Source organism: Vulpes lagopus, chromosome 4 (assembly GCF_018345385.1).
Source record: "Vulpes lagopus strain Blue_001 chromosome 4, ASM1834538v1, whole genome shotgun sequence".
In the NCBI taxonomy this organism is placed as follows: domain Eukaryota; kingdom Metazoa; phylum Chordata; class Mammalia; order Carnivora; family Canidae; genus Vulpes; species Vulpes lagopus.
In genome coordinates this window covers 46,156,654-46,167,407 of record NC_054827.1, presented here as the reverse complement: position 1 = coordinate 46,167,407, position 10,754 = coordinate 46,156,654, and the positions used below count along the sequence as shown (strand labels likewise).

Genomic DNA, 10,754 nt, shown 5'->3' with positions numbered 1-10,754 from the left:
TGATTCATTTCTGGTCCCAGCGTGCTTCTGATCTTGCGGGTGGGAGCCGGGCAGCAGACACAGGGGACGGCATCAGGGTTTTCCTTTGAAAACGCAGGGTGGGCAGCGGGTGACCTGGGCCCTGGTGCAAGTGTGGGTCCTTGTCCTCCCAAGGACGCCTGGTCTCCTGCGCCTGGCCTCCTGCTCCTTGATGAGTCCCCCTTCCTCCGTCTGCCAGCACAGGTGCTCTCCACTGTACCCGGACCCCCACCCTCACCCAGAGCACGTGTCCCCCTCCCCACCCAGCACGCCCAGGGTTCTGGGCTCGGTGGGGGTGCGCAGGGGCACTGTGTTCTAGGCCTTCCCTGGGCTGGGCCCCTGCTGTGCTCTTGGCACCTGGGGGACCAGAGGGTGCGTCTGGCCTGGGAGACCCCCAGCAGCATGTGTGGGAGCCCTGGGCTGAGCAGGGTGGGTGTGGGGGCCCCAGGGCGGGAGGACGGAGGCCGTGTGGGGCCGGTGGCAGGTGCGGATGGGAGGAGAAGCCTCTCACGTGGCTCTGGCCGCAGCCCCCCCGGGAGCTGGCAGTGGGCCCAGGCTGGCAGGGCTAGTGCCCATGCAGTGGCTCTCTGGATGTGAGCCAAGACCTCTGGCCCTCCTGCCCTGGGAGCATCTGGAACAGCCAAGGCGGGCAGGCCTGGCCAGGCCCTCCCCAGCCACCCTCTGTCTCGGGCTGCAGCAAGGCGGTAGCAGTGGGGCTGCACCCTGGGGCCTGGCCCGCATGTCCTGTGTGGATGGCAGGGACCGCCTTGTCCCCTCTAGGGGTGCCTTTCCCACCAGCCCCCCCTCAGCAGATCTCTGGACTTCAGAGAAGAGGGAATATGGAGGGGATGGATGGCTCCTCCACAGCTGGGCGTCAGGAGGGCCCCCAACAAATGCCTCTCCGTGGCTAGAGCCCTGGAGCCCCTGGGTCTGGGGAGTCCCTTCCCGAAGCCAGTCCCCAGGCCCACGCCCTGGGCCACAGCCAGGGGACAGTCTAGTCTCTGGGCAGGTGGGGCACCAAGGTCCTGGGGTGGGGAGGGCGAGGACCCCCACCCTCCAGGGACCTTATGTGAACCCCCACATACTGGAGACACGGGACAGATCCCACCCTCTGGGGACATGGTGGGGGCCAGAGCCCTGCCCTCTGGGAGCCAGGAGGAGAGCCCCCCCTCTGGGACACATGGGGACAGATCCTGCCCTCTAGGGACAAGGAGGAGGAACCCCCCCCCCCACTCAGGGACAGGTGGGGACAGAGCCCCACCCTCTGGGGACAAGGAGGAGGGCCCCCCCACTCGGGGACTGGTGGGGACAGCTCTGCCCTCTGGGGACAAGGAGGAGGACACCTACCCCTAGGGACCCGGATTGCCCCAGGCCTGGGTTGGGATCGCCCGCACCCTCCGGCGCCCCGGGACAGGCCCCCCTGACCCTCCAGGGGCCCCACCGCGAGTCCCCTGAGACCCGAGCAAGCCCGGAAGCAGGAGCAGAGCGGAGGCTGAGGGGACACACCCGTTTATTGAGCAGCAGAGCTGGGGGCAGGGACAGGGCCGGTGGTCAGTGGCAGTCAGTGGCAGTCGGTGGCGGTGGGTGGCGGTCACGGCTACATGGTGAGCTCCTGCGGGAGGGTGCAGAGGTGCGGGCTGAGAGGGGGCCCAGCAGGGTGGGCGGCAGGGCTGAGGGTGGCCACTCACCATGATGGCGTTGACGATGTCACTCTGGTTGTCCCGCAGAGCCCGCACGGCCCTGGCCCTCGACACGTTGGCTTGCGCCATCACCAGCTCGATGTCCCGGAGCTCCAGGCCCGCCTCATCCACCTGGATGGGGGCAGGCGGGCAGGTTCTGGGGCTGCCGCCCCCCAGAAGGCCCCGACCCCTCCTGCCCCCCCACCCCGCGGTGCCCCAACCTCACCTCCTCCTCCTCCTCTTCCTCCTCCTCCTCCTCCTCTGGCCTCCGCAGCGGCCCCGGCGCAGACTCAGGCACCAGGGCCGATGGCTCAGTGGGCACCTTGAACTTCTCGGCGGCAGCCCTGTGCACTTGCTGCGACAGGTCCTCGATCTGCAGGGCGGGCACAGCGGTCAGGCCGCCCCCCGGCCCCCACCCCCCCACCCCCCACCCCCACCAGACCTTGGCCTCCCCGAAGACCACGTAGGTGTCGGAGGCTGGGCTCTTGAAGACGTCGGGCTTGGCAATGACAAACAGGATGTTCTTGGACTTCTGGATGGTGATCCTGGTGACCCCCTGGATTTGCCGCAGGCCCAGCTTGGACATCGCCTGGGGACACGGCAGGCTCACCCTGGGCACTGGGGGGTCCCAGGCTGAGGCAGGGAGGAGCCGGCCCCAAGGAGTGGCAGCATCCCGGCAGGGGCTGAAGCCTCTCCCGCCAAGTCTGGGGGCCCCTCTGTGGGCTCTAGGCAAGCTGGGGACACTGGCCCCCAGGGACAGTGGGGTGCCGGGTGTACCATCTCCATGGAGGCTCTGGCCCCAGCGCCTCCACTGCCCAACAGCCTCACTGGTGGCATCATCAGCCCCCGGGGGTGAAGGGTCCCCTCCTGCACCCTCCCCAGCGGCCCCACGGCCTCCCCCACCTTCCGGGCCTTCTTCTCACTGCGACTCTGCTTGGCTTTGGCCACGGTCTCTTCGCTGCCACCGGCTGCGGGGGCCTGGGGAGGATGGAGTTTGAGGAACCGAGGGCGGGGCATTGGGGAGCCCTCCCAGGGGTGCCCCCTTCCCCCCGGGCCGGGCACCTGGGCTGGGCACTGCGCCGGCTGTACCCCCGAGGCGTCCTGCTCCTCCGGCTCTGCCGACGACTCCCCGTGGCTGTCCGAGTGCGGGCCGGATCCTGGGGCCCTGGGGGGCGAGTCTGGGTGCGGGGGGTGGGGGGATGAGGACGGCCGCAACCCCGGGCCCCCACCTGCCGCCCGCGGTCCCTGCTGCATACAACTCGCCGCCCGGCCTCACCTTCCTCTGGGCTGTCCTGGTCAGCCTGCTGCCCGGCGGCGGGGGGGCCCCGAGGCCCAGGAGGCACTTGGCAGGGGGGCGCGGTCCGCCAGGCCCGGTCTTTGGCATGGGTGTCCCCTGCCGGGGCTGTCCTGGGGCCAGGGAGGGCGGCAGGGTGCGGGAGGCCCCCCCTCGGCCCAGACCCGGGAGGTCCCGGGGTCCCTGAGAGGGCGGCTGGTGCCTGCGGGGTTCCCGCCAGAGACTCCCCGGCCTCTGAGTCTTCCCTGAGGCCCCGGCAGGGGCAGGAGGCGCCAAGGACCCCGGGGCTCAGGGCTGCCTCTGCGGGGCCCCCGGGGGTGCAGGGCTCGCGGGCCAGGGCCCGGCCGGGGCTTCCTGGCAACCGCGCTGCAGCCCCGGGGCTCCCGCGGACCCCCCGTGCCCTCTCCCTGCCGCCGGGGCCCGGCGCAGGCTCCTGCCCGGAGGCTGCGGGCGGGCTGGGCACTGGCTCTGGGCGGCAGCCGCCCTCCGGCCTCAGCCCCACCTCCGCAGCGCCGGGACACCGGGGCCAAGCCGCGGGATGCGCTCCCAGGCCACGCTGCCCCGCAGCCTTCCCGGCTCCCTGGGGGACCGGCGCCAGGCCGCGTACCCCTGGACTCTCACCCCCTGGGGCCTCCCCCGGGGCCGAGCGGGGCTCAGCTCGGGCTCCAGCGCGCACGCGGGCACCGGGACGGCTTCCCTGCTCGGGCGCCGGACCCTCCGCTGCTTCCTCCCGGGCAGAGGCAGCCTTCGGTGGGTCCCGGGCTTCCGCCGCAGCCCCTGGGCACTCCGCGACCTCTGGGGCTGACGCTAGCTGTTCTGGGGCCTCCGTCGCAGGTTCTGGATGTTCTGGGGCCTCCGTGGCAGGCTCTAGGCATTCTGGAGCTTCTGTGGCAGGTTCTGGATGTTCTGGAGCTTCCATGGCAGGGTCCGAATGTTCTGGGGCTTCCTTGGCAGGTTCTGGATATTCTGGTGCCTCCATGGAGGGCTCTGGACGTTCTAGGGCCTTGGTGGCAGGCTCCGGGTGTTCTGGGGCCTCTGTGGCAAGCTCCGGGCATTCTGGGGCCTCCATAGCAGGTTCTAGATGTTCTGGGGCCTCCATGGAAGGCTCTGGACGTTCTAGGGTCTTGGTGGCAGGCTCCAGGCATTCTGGGGCCTCTATGGCAGGTTCTGAGTGTCCTGGGGCCTCCATGGAAGGCTCCAGGCATTCTAGGGTCTTGGTGGCAGGCTCCAGGCATTCTGGGGCCTCTATGGCAGGTTCTGAGTGTCCTGGGGCCTCCATGGAAGGCTCCAGGCATTCTAGGGTCTTGGTGGCAGGCTCCGGGCATTCTGGGGCCTCTGTGGCAGGTTCTGGATATTCTGGGGTCTCTGTGGCAGGTTCTGGATGTTCTGGGGCCTCCATGGAAGGCTCTGCATGTTCTAGGGCCTTGGTAGCAGGTTCTGGATGTTCTGGGGCCTCCGTGGCAGGTTCTGGATGTTCTGGGGCCTCCATGGAAGGCTCTGCATGTTCTAGGGCCTTGGTAGCAGGTTCTGGATGTTCTTGGGCCTCCATGGAAAGCTCTGGATGTTCTAGGGCCTTGGTAGCAGGTTCTGAATGTTCTGGGGCCTCCATGGAAAGCTCCGGATGTTCTAGGGCCTTGGTAGCAGGTTCTGGATGTTCTGGGGCCTCCATGGAAGGCTCTGGATGTTCTAGGGCCTTGGTAGCAGGTTCTGGATGTTCTTGGGCCTCCATGGAAAGCTCTGGATGTTCTAGGGCCTTGGTAGCAGGTTCTGGATGTTCTGGGGCCTCCATGGAAGGCTCTGGATGTTCTAGGGCCTTGGTAGCAGGTTCTGGATGTTCTGGGGTCTCCATGGAAGGCTCTGGATGTTCTAGGGCCTCAGTGGCAGGCTCTGGGCTTTCTGGGACCTCTGCGGCAGGTTCTGGATGTTCTTGGAGCTTGGTAGCAGGTTCTGGATGTTGTGGGGCCTCTATGGAAGGCTCTGGATGTTCTAGGGCCTTGGTGGGAGGCTCTGGGCATTCTGGGGCCTCCGTGGGAGGTTCTAGGTGTCCTGAGGCCTCCATGGAAGGCTCCAGGCATTCTAGGGCCTTGATGGCAGGCTCTAGGTATTCTGGGGCCTTGGTGGCAGGATCTGGGCATTCTGGGGTCTCTGTGGCAGGTTCTGGATGTTCTGGGGCCTCCATGGAAGGCTCCAGGCGTTCTAGGGCCTCGGTGGCAAGCTCCGGGTGTTCTGGGGTCTTGGTGGCAGGTTCTGGGTGTTCTGGGACCTCCATGGAAAGCTCCAGATGTTCTAGGGCCTCAGTGGCAGGTTCCGGGTATTCTGGGGCCTCGGTGGCAGGTTCTGGGTATTTTACGGCCTCCATGGAAGGCTCTGGATGTTCTAGGGCCTTGGTAGCAGGTTCTGGATGTTCTGGGGCCTCTTTGGCAAGTTCTGGATGTTCTGAGGCCTCCGTGGAAGGCTCCAGGCATTCTAGGACCTCAGTGGCAGGCTCTGGGCATTCTGGGGCCTCTGTGGCAGGTTCTGGGTGTCCTGGGGCCTCCATGGAAAGCTCCAGGCATTCTAGGGCCTCGGTGGCAGGCTCTGGGCATTCTGGGGCCTCCGTGGCAGGTTCTGGATGTCCTGGTGCCTCCATGGAAAGCTCCAGGCTTTCCAGGGCCTCAGTGGCAAGCTTTGGGCATTCTGGGGCCTCCGTGGCAGGTTCTGGGTGTCTTGGGGCCTCCATGGAAAGCTCCAGGCGTTCTAGGGCCTCAGTGGCAGGCTCCAGGTGTTCTGGGGCTGCTGTGGCAGGTTCTGAATGTTCTGGGGCCTCCATAGAAGGCTCCAGGCATTCTAGGGCCTCAGTGGCAAGCTTTGGGCATTCTGGGGCCTCCGTGGCAGGTTCTGGGTGTCTTGGGGCCTCCATGGAAAGCTCCAGGCGTTCTAGGGCCTCAGTGGCAGGCTCCAGGTGTTCTGGGGCTGCCGTGGCAGGTTCTGGATGTTCTGGGGCCTCCATAGAAGGCTCCAGGCATTCTAGGGCCTTGGTGGCAGGCTCTGGGCATTCTGGGGCCTCCATGGCAGGTTCTGGGTGTTCTGGAACCTCCATGGAAAGCTCCAGGCGTTCTAGGGCCTCAGTGGAAGGCTCTGGGTGTTCTGGGGCCTCCGTGGCAGGTTCTGGGTATCTTGGGGCCTCCATGGAAAGCTCCAGGAGTTCTAGGGTGTTGATGGCAGGCTCTGGGTGTTCTGGGGTCGCCGTGGCAGATTCTGGGTATTCTGGGGCTTCCATGGAAAGCTCCAGGCATTCTAGGGCTTCAGTGGCAGGCTCCGGATGTTCTGAGGCCTCCGTGGCAGGTTCTGAGTATTCTGGGGCCTCCATGGAAGGCTCTGGGCATTCTAGGGCCTCGATAGCAGGCTCCGGATGTTCTGGGGCCTCCATGGCAGGTTCTGAGTGTCCTGGGGCCTCCATGGAAAGCTCCAGGAGTTCTAGGGCCTTGGTGGCAGGCTCCGAGTGTTCTGGGGCCTCCATGGAAGGCTCCGGGTGTTCTGAGGCCTCCGTGGAAGGCTCTGGGTGTTCTAGGGCTTCGATAGCAGGCTTCGGGTGTTCTGGGGCCTCCATGGCGGGTTCTGGGTGTCCTGGGGCTGCCATGGAAAGCTCCAGGTGTTCTAGGGCCCTGGTGGTAGGCTCCGGGTGTTCTGGGGCCTCCGTGGCAGGCCTGGAGGGGCCTGCAGTTCCCCATGAGGCCCAAGGTGCCCCCGTGTCTGCAGCTGGCTCCAGGCCATCCAGCTGGACCTGCTCCCAGGCCAGAGGCTCTGTGTCCCTCTGCTCACATGCTGGCCTCAGCCCCAAGGTCACTTGTCCTTCCTGCCGGGCTGCAGTGGCCACAGGCTCCATCCATGGTGTGCAGCCTGCATCCATCTGCAGGGTCTGGAGCTTGGCCTCAGCGGCGGGTCCCCGGCCCAAGGGGAAGCCCACGGCCTGCAGGGGTAGGGGCGGGGCCGCAGACCCAGGGTCTGGGCCCGCCTGTCTCTCCAGGTGCTGCAGAGAGTTGGGGCTTGGTGGGAGGGCCCCCACTGCTGGGGCAGTCTGGGGCTCTGGGCCTAAGGCCGTGTGCTCATCCCCCTGCAGGGACTGAGCTGCGCCCGTGGCAGCAGGCCCCCGACCCAGAATGGAGCCCAGCGCCTGCCCCCAGGCCTGAGCGGTCACCCCCGTGAGGTCCGGGGCTTCCTGCGGGGTGTGAGGGGCCTCAGCCGCAGTGCATGCCCGGCCTGAGCCCTGGCCTGGCCCGGTGACCTTGGCACCCGGGGCCTGGCGCCCGGTGGCTCTGCTGGCCTCTTCCTCGCAGATCCCGGGAGCAGGCTCACCAGGGCTGTCGTGGAGCAGGGCCGCGGGCCGTGCGTGGGGCTCCTCGCTGTACAGCCTCTCGTCATCTGCCCCCGCGTAGGAGGCCGAGTCGGGGTCGGAGGAGGCCGCCGAGGTGTCGTCCCGGAAGGCAAAGGCCTCGTCCATGCCCTCGGTGATGGAGAGATCGGACAGGGACTGCAGGGAGGAGGCGAACGTGCTGTCGTCCTCGCCCTCCCCAGCAGCATCCCCTCCAGGGACAGAGGCCTCTTCCTCCTCCTCCTCTTCCTCCTCCTCGGGGGCCCTCGGTGTCACCTCCACGGCCTCCACCTGGAAGATGAGGCTGCCCCGGAAGGGCAGGAGGGCGGCGGGGATCATGGGGTCGTTGGCCAGGAAGTCCAGCTCGAAGAAATGGGCCTCCTGGCCCCAGGAAGAGCTGCTGTCGGCTGAGACGCTGGACTCGGGGGATGGGGGTCCGGGGGGCCCCGTGTAGGGCAGCTCCTGCTCGTCTGCCACAGATCCCTGTGGGGAGAAGCCCCAGCCTGAGGGGACATCCAGCCCTTCGGCCGGGGCTAGCAGGCTCAGGGAACAGGACGGGGACGAGGCCCAGCTGTCCCCATCTGCTGTGATGTAAGAGCCCGAGGGTGAGGCAGGTGGCGAGTCCCCTGGCTCCGCCGGAGCGTCCCGGGCATCCCTGCGGGGCCCGGGGCCAAGGAGCAGGGCAGAGGCGGTCTCGGTGGGGGTGGAGGGCGGCGTGAAGTAGGACTCAGGGTCTGGGACAGGGCAAGGCACAGGAGGGTCACCCTGAGAACACAACGCGGGGGGTGGGTTCAGGCTGGGGTGCCCACCCTCCCGGTCCCTGAGCTCTGGCAGGGCTGCCCTGGGCAGCAGGGGCACCCGGAGGGTCTCCTCGCCCATCACGATCCGGGGCTCCAGGGTGGCTGGGGGAGGACCCCCGGCGGGCCGGGCCTCGGGGGGGCCCAGGCTAGGGCTGCCTTCTGCGGGGACCACCCAGGCTGAAGGGGTGCCGCTTGGCCCTGCATCCCAGCTGGCTCCCTCTGGCGGGGGCCGGGCACCCGGCTTGCTGGGCAGAAACTCCAGGGCCAGGGCGCTGGGTCCGGGGGTCAGGGCACAGTGCTCCAGCCGGTCCCCTCTTGGGGTGGTGGCTGCGGCCACATCACAGGACGACTCTGTGGAAAGAGAGGGCCATGAGGAGGGCAGACATCCTCGGGGAGCCGAAGAACCTCTGGGAGCCCGAACCCGGGGGGACAGCCTGGGGCCGGGGGGTGGGTGGTGTCTGAGGCTCGGCAGGCGGGGGGCTGGCACCTGTCTCCACCAACATCGGCTGGCTGGCCGCCTGCCCGCAGTCTGCGCTGGGCTCGGCTGGTGACCTCTCTGACCTGCATCAGAAGCTCCCAGGGGAAGGGCACTTGCACCCCGCTGGCTCTGGAACGCTCTAGGTGTCACACCTCCCGTGCACGGGGGTCTCACCTCCCTGCCTCAGCTCTCTCCCTGCTGCCCACACCGGAGGCCAGCCTCTCGGGGAGCCATCCAGCTCTGCCCCGGGTTCCAGCTGCCGAGCTGGTGCAGAGGAGGGGAGGCAGGGCCACCGCGGGTGTGTCCTCAGGCCACGGGTCCCACGGAGGCTGAGCTGCAGGGGTTGGTGCTGGCAGTGACGGGATTTGTGGGAAAGAGGGCAGCTATGGGCGTGGGCCCTGGGGGCTGCGGGATCATGAGACTGGCCAGGCCTCTTCATGGTGGCAGCGGCCCCAGGGCTGTGGGTCCCAGGGCTGCCTAGACCCTGACTCTGTTCTTGGGGAGGTTCCTGCTCTATCATGTTCACCCTCGGTCACCCCACAGGGACCTCTGGGCCTCAGGGGTCTGTCTGCAAAGCCGAGTATCTGATTAGAGGTGAAGCTTTTAGGAAGGGGCAGCGTCCTGCCCCCTTGGGCCCCCTGCTGGGATTCAGAGAGGCCAGGGGGGTCTTGAGAAGGGGGTCCTTCGGGCCACTGCAGCGTGGCATACACCCAACACCCGGAGGTGGGTGTGGTGGGGTGGACACAGGCTCCAGGTGCTGAGCCTGTGGTACCCTTGCCCGCCTGCCCTGGGGCAAGGAGAGGCCAGAGCCAGGCCAAGGGAGGTGGTGAAGGGAAGCCAAAGGTCAAAAGGTTTTTGTAAGCACCCAAGGTCATCAAGCAGCCTGAGCAGAGCCAGCCTGAGATGCTGGGTCTGGGCAGGCCCAGCCTCCACCCGCTTTACCGGAGGCCAAAGGGGGCCAGGGCCCCGGCCCCGTGCTGTGCTGGTCAGTGACACTGCCAGGTGATGCGTGCACGGCTTGGTGCCCTTGGCCCTCCAGGAGTCACCGCTGACCTCCTGCTGGGCCACCCTGGTCCTTCCAGACCTGGGCAGACGCCTCCACTCCGCGGACACTTGCTGAGCTAGCATCTCCAAGGCTGCGGGCACTGCCCCCCGCCCTCGGGGACCGGCCCCCTGGCCACCCCAGGCGCCAGCTCCAGCCCTGTTGCTCCTTTCAAGACCCCAGTCGCTGGCCGTGCGGCGGCTGCAGCATCTAAAGGGCGAGTCCCCGGCGGGGCTGGGGGTGAGGCGGAGAACCCCTCGCCTCTGGTCCAGAGCCCCAGGCCTGCCTGGCCCGCAGCTCCTCGCAGACAATGGGGCCGCGGAGCCTGGAGGGCGGGCCACGGGCCTGAGCCACGGCCCCCGGGATGCTCGCAAGCCCCCCTGCCCTTCCCGCAGTCCAGAGCTGGGCCTGGAAGGGGTCAGGGGAGGGGTCAGGATGGCTGGGAGCGCAGGCCGAGACCAGACGGGGGTGGGGGGTGGGGGGCGGCGGAGCGGACCGGCCGGGCCGGGGACCCAGGGGCAGGGGACCCAGGGGCAGGGGCAGGGCCGCCGACAGGATCGCAGGGGCCCAGCCCGAGGCCTCACCTGTTTGGGGGCCCGGCGCGCCCGCCTCCGGCAGCAGCGGCTCAGCGCGCGCGGCCTCCCCGGGCATGGCCTGGCCGTGCGCCCGTCCCTCGGCGCCCGCTCCGTCCGCGTGTCCGTCCGGCGGAGCCTGCGCGGCCGCCGCCCCTCGGCCCGGGAGTAGGGGGGAGGTCAGCGGCTGACGTCACGCCGCCCCGCCCGCCCGGCGCCCCGGAGGAGCGTGCGCCTGCGCCCCAAGCACTGCGGAGCGCAGCGGGGTGCGGGGCCCCCTCCCCGCCCGGCTGCGCCCTCCTCCGGCGCCGCGCCCGCGCCTGTCCCGCGGCATTCCTCCCCGATGGCGGTCGCGAGGGGCCCGGGCCGGCCGGAGGCTGGGCGGACCCCAGGGAGCATCACCCGAAGCCGGCTCTGCAGGAGGCGGGGGCGGCGCGGGGCGCGGGGCGCGGGGCGCGGGGCAGGTGGCGGCGCGGTCCTGGGCCCGGCCTCCCGCGCCCCCCGCCTCCATCCCGGAGGT

At 68.7% G+C, this 10,754-nt stretch overlaps 1 protein-coding gene across 1 annotated transcript; it reads right to left on the bottom strand.

The window, feature by feature from the left end:
- Positions 1-1,506: 1,506 nt before the first annotated feature.
- Positions 1,507-10,434, bottom strand: NACAD (NAC alpha domain containing). The gene is made up of 8 exons (XM_041752240.1): positions 10,247-10,434; positions 2,974-8,493; positions 2,760-2,875; positions 2,601-2,675; positions 2,140-2,286; positions 1,924-2,070; positions 1,707-1,829; positions 1,507-1,630 (listed from the first exon to the last, which is right to left on the bottom strand). The coding sequence occupies exons 1-8, from the start codon at positions 10,311-10,313 to the stop codon at positions 1,616-1,618; spliced, it is 6,210 nt and encodes a 2,069-aa protein (XP_041608174.1). The 5' UTR covers positions 10,314-10,434; the 3' UTR covers positions 1,507-1,615.
- Positions 10,435-10,754: the final 320 nt, after the last annotated feature.